At 40.9% G+C, this 20,126-nt stretch overlaps 2 protein-coding genes and 1 long non-coding RNA gene across 10 annotated transcripts in view; 1 reads left to right on the top strand and 2 right to left on the bottom strand.

The window, feature by feature from the left end:
• The window catches only part of BTBD10 (BTB domain containing 10), a 28,407-nt gene extending 18,721 nt beyond the window's left edge, over positions 1–9,686 (top strand). For all 5 annotated transcript variants that reach the window (XM_026850863.1, XM_026850865.1, XM_026850862.1 and 2 more), the window contains 7 exons: positions 223–416; positions 1,063–1,348; positions 4,082–4,184; positions 4,903–5,023; positions 5,901–6,098; positions 7,038–7,148; positions 8,573–9,686. In XM_026850863.1, the coding sequence (XP_026706664.1) occupies positions 223–416; positions 1,063–1,348; positions 4,082–4,184; positions 4,903–5,023; positions 5,901–6,098; positions 7,038–7,148; positions 8,573–8,883 (1,324 nt within the window). In that variant the 3' untranslated portion in view covers positions 8,884–9,686. The remainder of the gene's footprint in view (positions 1–222; positions 417–1,062; positions 1,349–4,081; positions 4,185–4,902; positions 5,024–5,900; positions 6,099–7,037; positions 7,149–8,572) is intronic.
• LOC113481332 overlaps positions 1–20,126 on the bottom strand; it is a 658,441-nt gene that overhangs the window by 36,527 nt on the left and 601,788 nt on the right. The window lies entirely within an intron of this gene.
• The window catches only part of ARNTL (aryl hydrocarbon receptor nuclear translocator like), a 28,585-nt gene continuing 18,433 nt past the window's right edge, over positions 9,975–20,126 (bottom strand). For all 4 annotated transcript variants that reach the window (XM_026850858.1, XM_026850860.1, XM_026850859.1 and 1 more), the window contains 7 exons: positions 17,883–17,989; positions 17,397–17,547; positions 16,699–16,787; positions 14,730–14,838; positions 12,882–12,975; positions 11,202–11,304; positions 9,975–10,684 (listed from right to left, as the gene is read on the bottom strand). In XM_026850858.1, the coding sequence (XP_026706659.1) occupies positions 10,524–10,684; positions 11,202–11,304; positions 12,882–12,975; positions 14,730–14,838; positions 16,699–16,787; positions 17,397–17,547; positions 17,883–17,989 (814 nt within the window). In that variant the 3' untranslated portion in view covers positions 9,975–10,523. The remainder of the gene's footprint in view (positions 10,685–11,201; positions 11,305–12,881; positions 12,976–14,729; positions 14,839–16,698; positions 16,788–17,396; positions 17,548–17,882; positions 17,990–20,126) is intronic.

The raw sequence follows: 20,126 nt of genomic DNA, 5'->3' as shown, positions 1-20,126 counted from the left end.
ACATTTAATTTAACAGTAAGCATAAAAATTAAATGCTCAGTTGTATTTGACTTACCTGTTCTGGAAGGGATTTCTGTGAATACAGGTTCATGGGCAGGCTCAACTGATCAGGCTGGATGAGTAAGACTAATCTTCAAAATGTGTGCGTGGACTTGAAAATTTAAATGTATAATGTTTCTGAAATTTTGAAATGCTAAATGTTTCTCTTATTTCTCTTTTCAGCACCTCATCTCGTATTGCTAAAGGAATAGACTACACAAAAATGAACCTCCATGGTGCAAGTGGTGGACATGAGAGATCAAGGGACAGACGCAGATCGAGTGACAGATCTCGGGACTCATCCCATGAAAGAGCAGAATCTCAGCTCACTCCATGCATCAGGAATGTTACTTCACCAACAAGACAGTATCATTCCGGTGTGTTCCGATCTATAGCATTTCAGGATTAAAATTTTTAAATTTAATTCCCATTTTGTTAAAATTATTTGTTGATGTCACAACATACAGATTTTTTGCATGTGTCCTGGGCTAGGGCTACCCTTTTGTGATAGGTCATAACTTTTTCTTTAGTCTGCAGTGTGTATTCCTACATGATGTTCTTATTTAGTGTAAATCACAAGAACAATCTACTTTTTCTAATAACATAATTGACTGAACACTTCCCCTTTACTTGGTAGGGTTTAGGTACTTAGAAATATAGGAAACACGTCTCTTTTGGTGACAAAATTTGTTTGTTTGTAATACAGCACTAAACACAGCATAGCTTCTTTATTATATTGAGTTGCTTTTTCAGTGCTAGAATGCTAAATTTTTCTTGTAAAGGCTTTGGGGAGGTGAGGTGGCTTTGCCTAAGTGTAGAAAGTTCAGGATCTCACATATGGACAGTTATTTTTGAAGGTTTCTTTAACTAGAGTAGATTTAAATGAAAGAGTTTATACTTAATGTATCAAGTTGCCAGGTTTTGTGCCTGGAAAGGCATAAAGCGTATAGAGCTCCTGTATGTCTCTTAATTCCATTTCCTGTTTTTTTTTTTTTTTCTCCTTCCACCTTGTCCCCACATCAGATCGAGAAAAGGATCACAGTTCATCTCGACCAAGCAGCCCTCGTCCTCAGAAGACTTCCCCTAACGGTTCTGTTGTTAGCATGGGGAACAGCAGCAGAAACAGTAGCCAGTCAAGTTCAGATGGGAGCTGCAAGGCTGGTGGGGAAATGGTATTTGTATATGAAAATGGAAAAGAGGGAGCTCGGAATTTAAGAACTTCTGAACGAGTGACGCTCATAGTGGATAACACCAGATTTGTTGTAGATCCTTCTATCTTTACTGCACAACCTAATACAATGTTGGGCAGGTTGGTATCTTGTTCTTTGCCTTAATCTCTAACTGTAGAAGAGAGCCAAAATTGTTCTGTTGATATTAAAACTGTTTAATTAGTTATTGAACTTATTGCTACAGCTGATCTCCTAACATTTAATATTACCAGTTTGTAAAGGTAAAAGTCAGATGTAAGTTCTCCTCTGTATTTGGCAGAGATGCCAATAGATGTCTATTACCTAGAGACAAGAGAGTTCGTAAGTAAATTAACATTTGATGATGTACTCATTTCCTCCTATCTTGCTGGGCCTTGCTTCTTTATTCAGTCCTGCCTCATTTTATCTCTTTGTTTTTTATTTTTAAAGCTAGCTGCTTCATAAAACAAAGTTGTGGTATAGATAGTCTCTTTGAAAACAGCAAGCAGGAAAACCTTGGAGGAATTTATTTTGCTTAATGGGCCTACCCTGCCAACACTCAAGCTCAGAACATTTATCTTCTGAAATGCTTTTTGGACAGGGCAATGTCAAATAGGTAACGTAACAGATCAGAGCCTCTCAGCAAAGAGACCAAACATTCGAAATGGTCAATAGTTAAATGAAAGTCCACAATATGTGGGTAGTATTTTCTATATAAACTATAATGAGCAACATATTTAACATGTTTACTTGGTGGGAGAAGAATATATCCTTTACTTGCTCAAATGCTGGCAGGTTTTACATTGTCAAAATGTAGAGAGCACCACTTACAAACTTGTGGCAAGAAAGAAAGGTGCCACTTGGGATTTGGCTTTTTCATTAAAATCTGGCTGTTCCTTAGCCCTTAAGGGTATACTCATATTTAAAAAAAAAATAAAATATATATATATATATAGCGCGCTACTTGCCAAGGTACAGGTAATAAATATGATTAAACGATTTCTGCTTTGTTTAAATCACCACTGTGAGGGATAAACAGTACCTTGGGTTCCCTATTTTGTGAAAAGTCAGGGAAGAGTTCCAGAGAAGGCAAAAAATGCTTCTCTGTATAAACTGTAAAGAGAAATAACTAGAAGTAATAATAGAATTAAATCATTGATGTAAGGCATTTGTATACATGTATACGTGTCAATATCCAGACTAACAAACTGGGAGTGTATCAGTGTGAAGTTATGTGGTGAAATAGTTTCCTTTTCCATGCCCAGCTTCAGTAAGTGGTGCTGGCCAATGCACTACATTTTTTTTGTGAGTGTGTGCTGAGTTATTCTCCCTTTGGGATTGGTTCAAGGACCAAGCTTATTTTATCTTAGGCTAATTCAAAAGTAGGTTAATAAAGATACGGAAATACTGCTCTGAAACACAAGTTATTTATAAACCTGCTTTGGTCCAATGTCAGTTCACAGGACACTGAACAGGAACAGCTTAGCTAATATGTTCTGGGAGGTAAAAGTAACCATAAGACGACTGTGTTATTTGCCTTAAGCCTATATCCTGTTAGAGTGACTTTTTCCTAAATATTATTTCTTGTCCTGAAGAGTGGTCAGGAAACACATGTCCAGTCATTAAGTGGAAGAAGTTACTTTGTTCTCCACTGTAAATACACACAGTACCCAACCCTGCTTCTTTGGGTTGTGTGTGTGAGAGTAGAGCTTTGCCATCAGAGTATATTTGTAAATAAAGAGCAGATGGCAATACTTTTTGTAAGCATAGGGTGTAATTCATACAATCATGGAATGGTTTGGGTTGGAAAGGACCTTAAAGATCATCTATAGTCCCACCCCCCTGCCATGGCAGGGTCACCTCCCACTAGCCCAGGTTGCCCAAAGCCCCGTCCAACCTGGCCTTGAGCCCTTCCAGGGAGGGGGCAGCCACAGCTGCTCTGGGCAGCCTGTGCCAGGGCCTCACCCCCCTCACAGGGGAGAATTTCTCCCTAATATCTAATCAAAATCTCCCCTCTTTCAGTTTAAACCACTACACCTTGTCCTAACCCTACACTCCCTGATACAGTCCCTCCCCAGTCCCTTCCTGTAGCCCCTTTAAGTACTGGGAGGCTGCTCTTAGGTGTCTCTGGAGCTTTCTCTGCTCCAGCTGAACCCCCCAACTCTCAGCCTGTCCTCACAGGGGGGTGCTCCAGCCCCCGAGCATCTTCATGGCCTCCTCTGGACCTGCCTTGAGCAGGGATCTTATATTGGGGGCCCCCAGTAATTGTGTATCACTGGTGTATTTTAAAAAGTCAAGATACTGTTTGGTACTTGTAGTTTTCTCCTTAGTCTAACTGTCCTTGCATCCTGTCATGGGGAGAAATAGGCTGTACATGCTACCTCTAAATGCAGGTATCTTCTATCAGAATGTTATTTTAACTTTTGAATTAACCAAGTCTTTTAAATGAAACTGAGGTGAGTTGCATGTACTTGAACACTAAGTTCTGTTTCTTAAACTCAAATGTCATTAAATAATGAGAATTTCACAATAGAGCCTGTTCTTCTGCTACATAACCCCACAGATGCCAAAGACGACTAGTTTCAGGTTCCCCACCCCACCTTTGGCAGGAAAGGGCCTTTTGTTTTGATCAAAAGATACTATCAAGTTAAGATTGAAGAGTAAAACTAGACTTCCCTGAGGTACACTACCCTGCTTCCTATTTTCTAGTAGTCTACTAAACAGTGTATATACATACAAGATAGAATAGACTTTTTTCACTGCCATTTCAGTACAATTTTTGACATTTTACTTTTCAGATTTACCAAAAAAAAAAAAAAGGTGAATTTTAACCAGTTACTTTTATTCTTGAGCAGGATGTTTGGATCAGGCCGAGAACATAACTTTACACGTCCTAATGAGAAAGGAGAGTATGAAGTTGCTGAAGGAATTGGTTCCACTGTGTTTCGTGCTATTCTGGTGAGTTTTCAAGGGCAAGTACTATTAGGACAAGCACTATGGGTATTAAGAGGCATAACCTTGATTTAGTGGTACTTATATATCTGGACTTTGTGGGTGGAATAAAGACTGTTCTCTAGAGGGGAAAAACGCTTGGTATGAAAACACCCCTAGGTTTTGTGGATGTGCATGTGGCAGGGAGAGAGAAAACACACATGAAATGAACCAAAAAACTACTGTTTGGGAAAAATTTGTTCATCTTCTGTGCATCTAGTTCAGATATAATCAACCCTTCTTCTGCTGAAATTAAATGAAACAGATTACTGGAAGTTAACTTACTGCAGGTAAGGGGAGCAAAGCAAACTCCACTCCGAGAGGAAATTGACCCCTTACGTATTTCCCATCTACACAGCGAGCAGAGCTGCCATACACCTCTGTCAGCAGAATCAGAATAGCGAAAGCTGAGTGAAGTATACATAAAAGGCAGTATACATGCACCAAAATGAGCAGTATTAATAGTTGTCACTTAAATAACAGTTTTAACCAGAGCTCACTGCTCTGAAAGCAGCTCAGAGAGCTGATAGATTTGACGACAATCAAATTCACAAAGTTTAACCTATGTTGCTTTCTTATACTTTAGGGAGCTTGCTTGTGGAGAAAGCATCATAAATGAAACGATGAAATGTTTGTCAGTGACTGTTGAAGTGCATTGTCTTTTTTGTTTCCTGCATTACTGTAGGATTACTACAAGACTGGAGTGATACGCTGTCCTGACGGGATATCTATTCCTGAATTGAGAGAAGCGTGTGACTATCTCTGTATCTCTTTTGAGTATAGTACTATTAAATGCAGAGATCTCAGTAAGTAAAGAATTTATTAAAATACTTTGAATTATACAGACTAACTTGAGCAAATATATGGGGGGCAATTCCAAATTGTATCCTTTATTGAGATTAGGAACGTGTTTGACACTACGTGAGCAAAATCCCATCCTTTTTTATCTCTTATGTAATAAAGCCCCAAAGACAATGGATGTACACCTTCTGAAAAAGAATGTTTCTGATATTTCAGTATCTGATTTTACATATTTTGCTGCTGTGGTCAGGTCTGTGGAATGCTTGAACTCTATTGATGCATTTGCAGTACAGGTACAGTAACATTAAGTGGTATCTTTTTTTGCAGAGGACTGGGAGGGTAATTTATTCAACTCCTTGCTTAAGAGAATTAAGCTGTGCTGCTAGCAAAAGTAGCACAGCTGTGATGGTGTAGGGTGCATCATGGTTGTCTCTGCTTCGTCTGTAGCAGAAGGATTTAGCAGCTCATGCTGTGAGGGTTTTGAGAGCCTTTGTTTTTAAGCTCCTGCTTATGGAAAGCGGGTTGCGTGCTCTACTCTTCAGCAACTGGCTTAAACAGTATTCCTTGTAGGAAGCCCCAGAGGAGTCTTACACACAATAACCAAATGTGTAGCAGTGGTAAAACATGAAGGAGGTCTCCTCAAAGCCACTCCTCTGCCCAGCATTATGTTCATGTCTGCAGGACAGTCCTAGTAGTTTGAACTTCTGGTGTGGCTTCTGGTAAACATCTGAAAAAGTTCTAATCTTACACAGACTAATAGACTAAGTGTCTTCAAAGCTTTCTGCAGTAAATACTACAAAATAACTGCTGTTGTTTCTTATTCCTGCCTTCATTTTTTTTACTAAGCTTTCAAATATGCCTATGCTTAAAATTTCGTTCCAGGTGCTCTCATGCATGAATTGTCAAATGATGGTGCTCGCAAACAATTTGAGTTTTATCTAGAAGAAATGATTCTCCCACTGATGGTTGCCAGTGCCCAGAGTGGCGAGAGGGAGTGCCACATTGTCGTGCTGACAGATGATGATGTCGTTGACTGGGATGAAGAGTATCCTCCACAAATGGGAGAGGAATATTCACAAAGTAAGTTTATTCCGTTTCCACCAAGCCGCGCTTTGGTAGAGGTAGCAGTAAACGTGACGATTTAACCTTTTTGTACTAAAGTGCTTTTAGTAAAGTCTTTACAACATCCCTAATGCCTCACCAAAAAAGCCCTTAGCTTTGGTAGTTCTGCTTATATGCTTCTGTGAAGCAGAATACTGTTGCATGTTATGTTCAAATCTAACTTAAAAAGAAGCAATTTTTTGTAGTAAGGTATTGTCAGTCAGTGAGGCAGAAGGAAAGGCTTCTTCAGAAAGAGCTTGATGAGGAAAAATAGGTAAGGAGCCATGTTTACTGTGGGAGAACAACTAGAGGGTTTGGGTTTTTTGGGGGGTGAGGTGGAGTGTAGGGGAGTGTCTGTTAGTACTTTGGAAGTGTAACGGTTTGGTGAGCAGAGTGCCCTCTGCAAGGACAGCATCAGTGCTGTCCTTGTAGCTGAAAACATTTCCCTCAGTGTGAAAACTAGAAATCCAGGGGTTTGTGGGGGCATGTAGGAGCTTGAGATACTTTGTACTCCAGTAGTATAAAATCTTATAAGTCTCTTCAAGGTATTTCAGTTTTGGTTTTTTTTTTAAATTTAATTGGGTTTTTTTGTGGAGGTGGCATTGGGAGTATATAACGTGGTTTGCTCTGTGAATTGTCCTATTGCATTCCTAAATCTACAAAAAAAAAAAAAACCAAAAAAAACCCCAAACCCTAAGTGTGTAAAACAGGCTAAATTGATAGGGAAACAGATGAGTACAACCAACCCATTTCACAATGCCTTTAGCCATTTTTATCGTGAGTTCTTGAGTCTTTCATCATGTTCTGAAATAGATATACGAAAGTAAAGTAAAACAGTGAAAAAGATAAATCTTGGTGTGTTAAGACTAGAAGCTTAATCTTTGAATACAGTGTTTCCTCATTAAAATCTATTTTTAGTTATTTACAGCACAAAGTTGTATAGATTCTTCAAATACATTGAAAATCGAGATGTGGCCAAATCCGTTCTGAAGGAAAGGGGGCTCAAGAAGATCCGGCTGGGCATTGAAGGTAAGAGAAGCATTGCTTGCACACTGACTTTTTGGGGAAAAAAACCCTGCTTTATGATTGTCTCTGCAGTTGAAAAAGTGGGGGTTGGCATTGTCTTTCGTACAATGGCCAGAGGGGGAGTGGTACCCAGTAAACAACTGGTGCAGGTAGAAAACCCCATTATAGGCTCAGGACTGGTCTACAAGATGTATCTAGGACCTAGGCTGTTTGCAGAGTAACTTAGGTGGCTTTGACCTACGACCGCATCTCATGCCATTTGCCCTTTACTTTTTACATAAAATGTTCTCTATTTGAAGTAATGATGCTTTTCTACAGCTTTTTGTGTATTCTGTTCTTGGTCTGGTGTCATTTTCAGGGCTTGAAATGAAAAATGCTGTGTGAAGTGGCAGGCATGTATCTTCTTTCAGGAACTACAAAACTATCAAAAGGATCATTGAAGTGCAAAGAAATCTGAACTAAACATTTTATAAATTAGGAGGCGGATCTGTAAAATCTCAGCTCTGGCTTTGCAGGAGACAACTACATTAAGTAGTCTTTGATTTTTAGTGTAAATGTAACAAGTGGGCTTCTTTGCATTTCATTTTCCTTCTGATTGTTGACCCAAATATTCAAAAGTCCACCCTTTATACTTTGCAGGATTTGTCATTCACTCACCAACTTATCATGGTTAGGCTTGTAATTTGCCAGCCAAAAGAAACTGCTTCTAACTGCTTGTGATCTCTAAAATCAGTGAATAAATTCAGCTGAGCGAGGTGTGAGCCTTCAGACTGGCATTCAGCTGAACCAGAACTGGTTTTGTGTGTAGTGCTGGCTAATACCAGATTATTTCTGCTGGCATTTCTTGTTTTAGACAAAGAACAGCTGTTTGACTAAACTTCAGTGCTAGTGCCCTGTAATAACATGTAACTTTCTAGTAATGAAAATTTCTGCTTAGGCAGGGGGGAGAGGTGACCTGTACACAGCAGAACCAGAACTGATAATTGGTCTAAAAGGATTTATCCTCATCAATTAGGGGGAGCTGGGAGCTTGGGAGCTTAAACACAGGTCAGAGCGACCCTGTGCTCTGCTGCCGAGCTCTCCTGTCCTGCCAGAGCGCTTCAGGAACAGCCGGCTGCTTTTGGCCCGAGAAAGGAGCCACTAGCTTTGCCTGTGAAGTTCGGAAGAGTTACCTGGTGGCACTATACTCGTTATTGACAGCGCTGTAGCCTCTTTCCTTACAATTGGGTTGGCAGTTGAACTGCTGACTGCGTTCTCTGTGCACAGAGATGGCAAAGAACACCACGATGGCATCTGTTTCCCTTCAGGATGTTGATGGTGACAACTGCTGCTCTTCGCTGCGCTGCCACATGCTGCCTTTTTGTAAAAGAAAACCCTCAACTAAACAGTACGGGAAACGTTAACTTCTGCTGTGCTCTGTTTCTTAGGTTACCCTACATACAAAGAGAAGGTGAAAAAGCGGCCGGGTGGAAGGCCAGAGGTGATTTACAACTACGTCCAACGGCCGTTTATCCGGATGTCATGGGAGAAGGAGGAAGGGAAGAGTCGGCATGTCGACTTTCAGTGTGTGAAAAGCAAATCTATTACCAATTTAGCAGCAGCAGCAGCAGACATACCCCAGGACCAGCTTGTGGTAATGCATCCTACCCCCCAAGTAGATGAGCTGGATATTCTGCCTATTCACCCTCCACCTACTAACAGTGAGCTGGAGACTGAGGGACAGAACCCACCGCTCTGATCTAGACTCTTACTAAAACAAAAGCATGCTACTTTAAAGTGACTCTGTACTCAGCTCATACTGCACTGCAATTCCAGTGTTTTCCATTGTGTAACAGTGTTTAGGATATTGCAGTACGGACCTTTGGAAGACCAAAGGGAGTACCTGATTGTTTTTGGAAGAGTACAGATCAACCACCCCGGGGTTACAGTTACATACATGTATGTGTTTACCGGTAGGTTTGTGACATTGGTGATTTGTATGCTGGACTGTCCTCACTCTTAAGCCCATCAAAACCAATGGTGGATGCTGGTGGCAGGTGTACATCAGTATTGTTACACAGGGTTAGAATGCAGAATTGGGATTGATAGTAGCACTTTACATGGTTGATAAATGGAATTTGAAGCCATTTTTTATAAATGTGTTGCACAATACTAACAAAGTGCTTCTATCAAAAGTATTAACTGTGCAGAGTAAAACTATTTATAGATTGACCCTTTTAAAGTTATTGTTTATGGTTGAGCACAAAACTACTTACTCTTGGGTTTTTGGATTGAGGACATGATTCAATTACCCATGTAACATCTTGTTAAAGTTCTTTAGTGAATTTTTTCACTTGTTTGCAGCGTGAGCCATGTTCAAGATTGTGAACAAGGGAGAGGGGCTTTATCTTAAATTCTGCCTTACCTTAATCTGTTCACAAATATTTATTTAATACATTTTTTCATAAGTGTCATGAAATAGGAAAATGCAAATGGTTCATTCTTCATTTATTAATGATTGTAAACAAGTTTTTCATGCAAATAAAGTTTCCATTATTTTAATGGGTTTGAATTATCTGTGAATGAGATTAAGTATACAGATGAATCTTGAAAGTAGTTGCTTTTCCTTCTCAGGGAAGGATGGTTAATACTTGTTTTTCACTTAATGTTTCCTAAAGAAATCTGGTAATGTCAGAGACTATTTGTTGTGTTTTCCTTAGTATAAACCTGAATCTGGGAGTAAGTAATAGCTTCTCTAGAAATTTAAAGTAGTGACAAAATCTTGTCTTTAAGGCATTGTTTTTCCTTCCTTCTCCCCCCAAGGCTAAAGAAATGATAAATACCAACTGCTTCTAGCATGCACCTTCAGCAGGGTTTTATCAAATTTATTTATCAAAGTAAATGCTCCATCTTAGAACAAGGGAAACATTTATTTTAAAAATATTTAACTGTCTAATACATTACACTTTAACAATATTTATAGTAAAGGATTCTTACAAGAAAGAATAAACAGCTTTATGGTACAATTAGTATAAGAAATATCCACATGGGGACTGTTTTGCAGTGTAAAAACACACCATACATCTGAAATGGTCATTTGCATATAAAAGCTACCACTGATGCCAGTGAGTTGCACAGTGATTTAAAAAAAATTTCAAACAACAGAATCCAAAATATACAAGTATTGCAAGCTATACACAGCTAACCAAATCAACACAGAACACTGTAGCAGGTTATTCCACTTTGTCTGAAGTTACACATGGTAGGATGAGTTGCATTCTGATACAGCTTCTATGAAATTTGTACATAAAAGCTGCTCAGTCCAACAAGTTTCACAGACTGTAGAACTCCACCAGTAAATGCACTTTGATATTTGGATGTTGAAGCCAGGTGCATCATTTACAAGGGCCATGGCAAATCACTGAAGTCTACAGGGCCACCAAGACCTGCATCTGCTTCAAGAAGGCTCATTATCACTGCCATTGCTGCTTCGTCGTTGCTAGGGCTGCTGGATCCTTGGTCGTTGTCAATCATGTCAATGCCTATATGAGAGTTCTCCCCTGTAAGCATACACGCAGGAAGGTAGAAGTTCAGGTTTATTTTGTTTGTTTGCTGAACTACTTTAGGAGTATTACTCTGATAGCCAGGTTGCTGGGTTCAGGGATACCACCAATACTGGGTGTCAGAGGGCAAAGGTTAGGTCACTCAGAAATGACCAGTATGCCTAATAAGGGTGATCTTGCATGCCATACTTCACAAAAATAAGTCTAGATCAACATCTTGTCTTCAGTTTAAAAGCATTCACAAAAGGCAGGTGAGGAGTTCAGCTAATTCACACTGATTCAGCAAGAGAAGCAAAGCTTCCAGATATCATCCAAAAAAAAATGACAATATAAAGCAAGATAGCAGAACAGACTGCCAGGGTACTCTCTAGGCAAACAGGGTGGTAGGTTATGGGCTTTGTGCCTCAGCTAGGGCCTGCAGGTGGTGAAAGCAAGTTACAGCTAAAAACCAACCATCTTGTTACAGTTGTCTGTACGTGTTTATTGAAGCATGTTAGCGTGTGACTTCACTTACCAAGAATAGAGGAGTTGTCAGAATAGGGGTAACCAGAGTTGTCTTGGATTTGCCCAGACAGTAACCCAGCTGAAGAAATGTCTGGAGTGCCACCATTCAGGACCTTGAAAGAAAGAGCAGAAGCCATAAATCAGCATATTGCATTAAGTCTTAAACAGTCCTATGGTGGGACTTTTAAAATAGGGAAGATGGGCTTCTGGGAAAAAACCACCACACCCACACAGGCTAGCTAATCACACTAGTTGTAAATTAGGAGCTACTCCCTCTGTATTATGCCCATCAAGCAGCTGTCAGGTGGACAGTGTATCACCATCAGGAAGGCAGAGATCAGTACTACATGCTAAACTTCTGAAAGAAACTTCCAGAAAGGTACTAGAAAAAGTCCTCAGAGGATTTCTGTGGGTTATTTTATAAGTATTCCAGCTGCCAGTGATAGTAATTACAGCTAACTACAGAATGCTTTTGAACTGACAAATGCAGTAGATCTAAAGTACTGTCCACTATGAACCTTAATTTTCAGAGTATAAACCTCCCAGGCAGAGACAGACTCCCTGAGGTCAGCATTGCTCCCGCAGCATACACCTAACCCTGTTTCAGTACGAGCAGCACTGTGCACACCACAAACAGAGGAACCTTCTTGGGGAGTCTTAAGTAGCAAGAGAATAGCTGAACAACTTGAACCAGAGTTTTGACCTGCTCAGCTGTGTGTACACTGGAAGGTAAGTACTTGTGAGCCCCCTTCTGAGGGCAGCAGCAGCTGGAACTTGTTTCTAGCAAATGTAGTCTTCTAACTCAGGAGAAATACTGAGAGGGTGACAGCCCACTCTGTGTGTATCTTCCTTTATTCCATTACAGTAGCCCCTACTATATGTAGGTGTTGAATTACCGTAGGGCAGAAGGAGAAAGAATAACTATTCCTAGAGTTGTAACTCACTTTGTTCCAACTTCCAAGTTTTATTTCAAGAACAAAGACAGCTAGGAATAGACTGTCAGCTCTGTGCTCCAGTATGAGCAATTCTTACATATAGTCATCATCATTTCTGAGGGAAAAAAGTAAGTCTGAGGCAGTGTTTGAATACACAGAGTAAGGATTTGGGTAAGTGCTGCTCTTGCCTTGAATGTAACTACCATGAGCAGCCATTCACTAGTGACTTAAATGCAGCCAGTACGAGTGTTCAGGTGGTTCAGTGCTGGCAACGGTAGGTGAGTGCTACTCAAGCGATCTTAGAACAGGACATGGTACATGCTACTGATTTAAAAATAAACTGTCAGGGTACAGTAGAGCATCTAATTGTCATTTTGTGCTACAGCAGAACTGTGGCAATTCATTCAAGCACAGTCCCTCAGGCAACAGCACTTCCAGTGTTCACCAGTATGTGGTAGTAAAGAGTTTCTGGATAGGAGGAGAGCTGTTTCTTCCAGCTGTTAGACACTGGTAGCTTTTGAAATCCACCTGCCTCTTCAGATTTTCACTTTTTTTCCTTTTTTTTTATAAGGGGTACCGGTCTCTGCCCTTTAGAGACTACTATAAAAGCGTTTCAGCCACCAGAATACTTTGACTTGCTGTCAGACTTTTAGCCAAGCAGCCAGGAGGAGTTCCTATCATGGGTAATTTTATAAGCGTGATCTCATGTTGCTTGCCACTGCTGCTACAAGACTGTTTGTAAAGCTTGTTCTTACCTTCTTGCCTCCTGGGGAGGATGTGTCTGGTGGCGGTGTGCTGGTAATGTTCAGTGGACTTGAACCACAGCTAGAAGGTGATGATCCTCTTATCCTAAAATATGGGTAAAATAGGAAATTCATCTACCAGCAACTTTAGCATTCAGGTGCCAGATACTTGGAGTTTCAACTGCTGACTTTAGCCCCAGGTGACATCAGGTGTTATAAGCATGAACATAGTTTTTGTCATTTCCTCACTTTCTCAGTGTTACTCAAATCAGCAGGAGCACCGTTTTTATTTGCAGCTGGATAAACAGTTGTGTGTAAATTGTCCAGCTAGCTCCACCTGCAAGCTTTACCTCCTCCCTTTTATTTGTTGCTGTACAGCCTTCAGAGACAGCCAGAAGGAAAAGCTCCTGGGTACTGAGGAAAACCTCATTTTTTTTGTATTTTACTTCAATTTAGACCAGCTAAGAATTGGAACTACCTCAGCCACAGTAACCTAGACTCCTTAAGAGAGCCACTGCTACAGCAGTACGCTGGACATTTGATATAGTTAATACTTTTTTTAAACTGTCTGAAGCAGCATTTTTCACTGTAATTTTCCATAGCTTGATCAAATATCATTATTAATGAATAATGTATTAACCCTAGAACCAACAAATCTCTAGACTAAAGGGAGGAGGGGTAGATAGAGAAGAGCAATGGAAATGGGAATCTTATCCTTGGCAGAGTTCCCCTGGGAAAGCTGAACAGAAGGCAGCTTTGGAAAATAGTAACAGCTGCTGAAAAAGGACTGGAACTAACCCAGGGTCTTGAAATGGAATGAAAACACGGGGAGGTAAGCTGTACTACTACCCCCACTGAGCCTAATTAAGTGTTTTACAGCTACTAAAAGGGACGGTCAAGTTTCAAAGCATTGGTTCAGCCTTGCTGTGATGCTTTTTTATTTTCTCTCTTTGTTCCTATTCCTATAGACGGGAAAGAAGCCTTAGTTGGTAGGTCTGCCATTCCCTTGCTGTAAGCAGTCTCTGGCCTGCAGCAGAAAACAAAACAGAAACAGACTGAACACTTTCCTGAATTGCAGCTCAGTATTGTTAAATGACTGCCACTAAACTTCTGCTGGCTAAGACCACTTCTATGGGAAAGGGAATAATTCCTAAGAGGAAACTGATGAAGAACAGTGACTGTTAGCCAGCAGAAGTGAAGTGATACTCGCTGAAAGTAGCTGCTCACACAGGGGAGAGACGGGATGGCTGTTCTGAGCAGCAGCTACATATTACCACAGCCCCTTCCTGAAGGGTGCTACAAGACTTCTTGTTTAAACCAGAGATGTACATCTTGACTTTTAGACAGACGGCCCCTGGGAAAGCAGAGCTAGTTCAATCATTGTGTCCTTGCTCAAAATGCTGTGGGAGAACTGCACAAGCTGATCTTACGTATCTAACAGCTCTAAAAGCATCCAAGTGAAGTGGATCACATGTAAACAAATGTTGCTTTTTTGGCATGTAGTCAACAGCTTTGGCATCTGGAGGTTGTGCCACTTATAACCCTTAAGTCACTGGAAAAATAATAGTCTGAAAACAAATTTGTTTCTCTTTAGCTGTTCAACTACTGTTTCTAGTTAACAGATAATTATCACCATTACAAAAAGTTCCATTAGTCTTCTACAGTAGAAAGCTGGGAGGCTGTAACTTTTTTGTTCTTTCACAATGGACTCTGCCTCAGGTATTGTGAATAGGTAGCTGTAGCTGTCTACTTCTAAAAAACAACTGTATTATTCCATATTCAGCTTGAAGAAAGACTTCCTTCATTTCCTCTTAAAGAGCAATACTGATTTTCCTCTAACTTCATACCATTTTCTCTCACCTGTGAATCTCCATGATTTCTTCAGCGATCATCCTCCCTATTTTACCTGCCCCAGCTCTTGTTCCACCTGGAATTCCAGGCACAGTAGGATGGGTCCTTTTTGGGCCACCTGAAATGAGTAAATACCTTAAGGTCAGATAAAAGCTTGCAAACCTTTTCCAAAAAGCGTTTGTATATAGGCATGCTTTGGCAAGCTGCAGGACTTTCTCAACTGTACTGATTTACAATTCCACCAACTGATGAGGACCTTCAAAGGGCTGGAGAGCTCTGACTTACACCGAGCTATGCTGTGTCTCAGCCATCCCTTGGCACCAGCAGGTACACAACACAACCTGACTCCTACCAGCAGCTGGTAGTACCTCTCCTCTGGAGTTGTTAAACCTGCTTTATTCTGTGCCTGAATAGGCTCATCTCCAAACACGTCTGTTCTTTTCTTTGTGTGAAGAATGTGCCAGCACCTATTCCATTCAAGATGGGATAAGCCCAAGCTACATGATGAACATAAACCCCCTGTGGGTAACTGCAAGTATCTAAAAATGGAGGGAAAAGTGAGGTCTGACCAGTTAGAAGCTCACTGTTACTTTAATGTGATTTGACACTTGCACAACACTAGTGAGGTAGTGGGGAAGGAGCCCGATATACTCCAAGGCACAGCAAAGAAAAGATCACACTGAAAGGGCAAGAAAGCCCTTAATGCTACTTATCCATAACGGATAATTGCCGCCACTAGAAATTCATATTTAACAGTATCTGTGGCTCAGGCCCATCAGGAGGTGAGAAGATTCACCTAACAGGTCATCACATCCTCATCAGAGCCAGAACTACCTGACATTAAACTACACTCAATTAACTTTCTTTTCTGGAGACAAGACCTGTCAGTATGAGGATATTAAACACCTGGTTTCTTTTCAAAGGCTGTCTTGTGGCAACAATAAGCTTATCTTGTTACAGAACGGTTTGTTCTATGTTTTTTGCCATTCTCAGATGGCCCAGACACCATGTTACTGCCACTGCTATACCTTCAAAATTACCAACCCTTATGCCTACGTGGAAGCTGCTCTTCCTACCACGGCCAGCCATCCCATGCTTTGCCACTCTTCCTCCTCCGTAGTTTCACTTACTGAACCTCATTTTTCCCAACAGAGATAGCTGAAAAGCCCAGCTTTGCTGAAGTCTTGCACTGTTCTGCTGAACGTATTGTGTACGACTTACAGAGTGGTTCAGACACGTGCAATATCCCTGCTCTGTACCTGGAATGGCATAGCTGATAAAAGCAGCATCTAGTAAACAGGGTCTCTAAAACCAGCCGTCCCCAACTCTCTGGAAATAATCTCAGTATTATCATCATCTTTCTTTCCTCCTCTTTAATCCATGGCCTGTCCCTGCATCCTTCTATTCTACCTCACTTGCACCCTGCTCCAGTAACACCAGGATTCAATCAAGCTCTGCTCTGCTGCACACCCCCGTTATAAAAGATGGTCCCGTGATCTGCAGCACTCATACAGAGCCCATCATCGTTACCAGAGGTCAGTCGTCACAGTCTTACAAAAAGTCAAATCAAGGCCAGGTAACAATGGGCAATAAGCCAAACGGCCAAACTATATTTATGATCCATTCACCCTCTGCGGAGTCATCTGCCCTGACCACAGAACCTGAAGTCACTCTTGGACGACGTACAAACAGCACCATCCACGAAGGCAAACGTTCCTTCTGTGTCACTCCTCCAACCCTGTTTATACTTGTTTCTTTTGACTGGCTAATTCACTTCTCTTGAACAGCTTATATCCAAAGTTGGTATTTAAGTTCAACAGGGCAAGAACTGCATTAGCACTTTCCTGCCCTAAAACTGACTTTTTTTTTGGTTTTGGATATTAAAAAATTCTCACTGCAGAAGTGGGGCAAATTTGTGCATGCAGGATTAGATGCTAAAACATAACTGCCAACAGTCTCCTCACAGTACAGTAGTTACCTTCTCCAGCCTGAAGCACACTGTCCATACTGTGTGGAGAAGCTGCAAGCTGTGGAAAGGCTGAATCTCCACTATCAAGTACGTTGGTGCTGTGGATTTCAAGAATTAGAAGAATCAGTGATAGAAAACCCTGCAAAACAGACACTCTGCCAGCGTGTCAGAACGGAATGCTTCAGGGTTTAAGCAGTTTGTGAGTCACCATCACCTCAGCAAAAGAAGGACTGTGACTGACACCCAGACTAGATAAACAACAGAAATAAACCACCGTGTTCCAACTCAAAGTGTGCAATGCAGAACCTAAACAGCCTCCCTCACAAGAGAATTCCTCTACAGCAGTTATTTTGCTGCAATGTCTCTGCACCTCTACAGAACACTCAAGGGAAAAAAAAAAAAAAAAAAAAAAAAAAAAAAAAAAAAAAAAGGGAAGTCCCTACTAAAGCAAAGTGCTTAAAGACTGGCACCACAGGTTTTCCCAAAGAGAGAAAATATTTATTTTTCTGCAGGCTTTCATAAACAGATATTAACGACTGTAATTATTAAACTAATTCCCCTCTCCCCAGGTATCCAGTTCTGGGTGTTATCTGGCAAAGACACCTATTGTCATACAGAAGATTTACACATATTTAGGTCAAATCTCATCTGAAAACAGGGCAAAGCAATCAGCGTTTACATGCATCTGCTAAGAGAAAATTACTTACGAAACGACTGTATTTGTTGAGACAATGTATTCTACTTCTTTGGTCCAAGGGTTCATGAAACTGAACCAGCGACTCCGCAATGTAATAAAAGAGCCATCTTTTATTTTAAACTTGTAGCAGTTAGTTGTAATTTTTTCTCTTGTCTGCAAAACTGAAGACGGGCAGAAAACAAGTAACCTCGTGTCAAACAGGCACCACGACTACATAAACAAAGCCCTTATCAGGGAACACTCCGTAAATTCCTCCCTTCACCCCTGAAGAAACATTCTCTTTCTGCAGTCAACCCCCCCCCAACCCGAGCCACAAGTACTGAAAATCCACAGAAATCTGAAATAATCATGTCGTTTGGCACACACAGCACAATGTTCTTGACCAAGGCATTTGCAAACAGAGAGACAACCAAATCTTTTCAAGTTTGTTTGGTTTTCTTACTACACAATTGCTCCCAGTATTTTAAATAGATTAGTGAATTATTAGTAACCGTACCTTGTCTATGACATTCTGCAAGATGTCCTATATCATCTTGATGAAAATATTCATAACATGAAGTACCTAGAAGTTCCTGGGGTAAGTATGCCAGAATGGCTGTTGCCCTTGGGGAAGGGAGGTAGAGGAAAAAAATAAGAGAAAAAAATTCGTTTCAAGTTGAAGTATTAGTGACAGATTTCTAAAACTCAGGCTGAAGTTGTAAGGCTCAAGTAATGCAGAAAGGTATTTTCAGCTTAAGAAGGTAAAAAAACTCATTAAGAATACTCCCTTTAATTCTCTGGTCATTAGAAAAATGTACGTAACACCAGCAGCCCTGGGGTATTATATTCGACCTATCAGCACTGGAGAGGATGTAAGACTTTCGAAATAGCTTTGGAGGTATATTGTAATTTTAAGAATTTAAACCTGAATAAAGTTGCCTTGTAGCAGCCACAAGGTAACAGGAAGCTTTCTGCATAAATGCCACTGAAGAACAGACACCGAAGGTCTGAAGAACTGCCACGTTCCCTTGAGTACCCACGGTGCTGCTGCACAGAGGCCAGTTCCTAGCATAATCAGTGTTTCAGGAGCATCTTTCTCTCCTCAAGTCACAAGTCTTAACAGCAGGACAAAAAGATGGCCCACCAACCCCTGCACCCACGCCCATTAAAAAGAAAGGTTAACAAATAGAAGTTTCCTCAATAAGCACCGAGACCTACTGTGTGTCTCTCTTAAATCTAACAGGAGTGTGAGGCGAATAAACCCACTTTTCATTTCATCAGAACCAGCCACAAAGTCAACTCATTTTCTTCCTCATCAGACAACTTTAGAATGAAATGGACCTGCAATCTGTGACAGGGGAAGGACGTGGATTCTTGATCTGACTCTCAGGCAGTGTTCAGGGAGCTGTTGGCAAGGACGGAGGCCATCTCAAGAAACCAGGAAAGAAAGACTCGTGCATCAGCTTGTTAGCCCAAGCTTTAAACTTAAGTTCAAGAGGAAAAGGCAAAGCAACGCTGCAGGTAAGTGACAATGAGCTACACAACAGCCTAATGCAAGCTGGAAGGATCATTCTTGACAGGGACAATATGCTGAACACCCTGGAGATCTGCAGTTAGAACAAGCCGACAAGAATTATTTCTTGAGTTGTTAATGATTTAGAAGCTCTAACAACTTCCTTGGGATAACTCATCATACCAACACGAAAAATCAGAGTTGGAGGGTGGGGAGGTGGGGAAAAGGGGGGCAGAAGAGAACTGCCATCCCCTCATACATGAGGGATGTGTACACTTGCCTCCAGCCCCAGAAGACGGCATAAGACAAACTTTTGAGGGTATCTGGGGAGGGACAGTAGTTACTGCTACCACAGTGCACAGAACACAGCCACCACCAGGGGAAATCATCCTAAGCACAAACCCCATCCTATTTAAAGGCAGGGCATTTTGGTGTTTTCCCCAGACACACTGAAACCAACCAGGTAGCTTACACCTGAAGTCCTCACTGACAGGGAGCTCTAAGACCTCAGCCTCAGAGAAGGAAACATTACAAGTATTCATGAGAAAAATTTTCAAACTGGCTTTGGTCTGGTGAATGTCATCCCAGGACACTTAAACCACTGACAGCTCCAAGTCTGTGTTGATGAATTATCTCTGAGGGCCTGTGGAGAACCACAAAGCAGGAAAAGTGAAGAATCTGTCTTTAAAAAGGAAGAGCAAGGAACCAAGTCAACCTTATTCCAGTATTCTTCCAAGAACTTCAGTAACCAAGCCTTTCAGCAACACCACAGTGGTGGGAAACCTGACATAGAACCAACATGGGCATCAGTAAGCAACTTGTCAAGCCTTTTACATTTACTTTCACAGGCAGATAAACAGGCTTTTTGGAAAGGAAAAGATGTGCCAAACTGCAGCAGATGTCAAAAATCTTAGTGAATTCAATATCTTAAGCAAGGAAGGAAATTGTTCTTGTCCTTCTTGAATTTCATCCTTTATTTACTTTTTTTTTTTTCCTTAGCTTGCTTCTCAAGACTTAACAAGGCAGCTTTAAATTCTGAAGCTGTACGATGTCATCTGCATATATAATGATCGTCATTTTACTCTCAAATTCACCATCCAAATTCATTAAAAGTACTCAAGTAGGGAGAGATGGGATGGTTCTCTTCAAAATGCTGTTCAGCGTTGCCTGCCATTTTGACAGCGAACTGTTAGGTAACCTACAGCAGTTCTCCAAGGACCATGCAATCCCTAAGCACACAAAGCCACA

The sequence above is a fragment of the Athene cunicularia genome (genome assembly GCF_003259725.1).
Source record: "Athene cunicularia isolate RWA chromosome 5 unlocalized genomic scaffold, athCun1 chr5_part3, whole genome shotgun sequence".
Classification (NCBI taxonomy): Eukaryota; Metazoa; Chordata; class Aves; order Strigiformes; family Strigidae; genus Athene; species Athene cunicularia.
The sequence above is the reverse complement of the archived record's forward strand: the minus strand, read 5'-3'. Positions and strand labels throughout refer to the sequence as shown.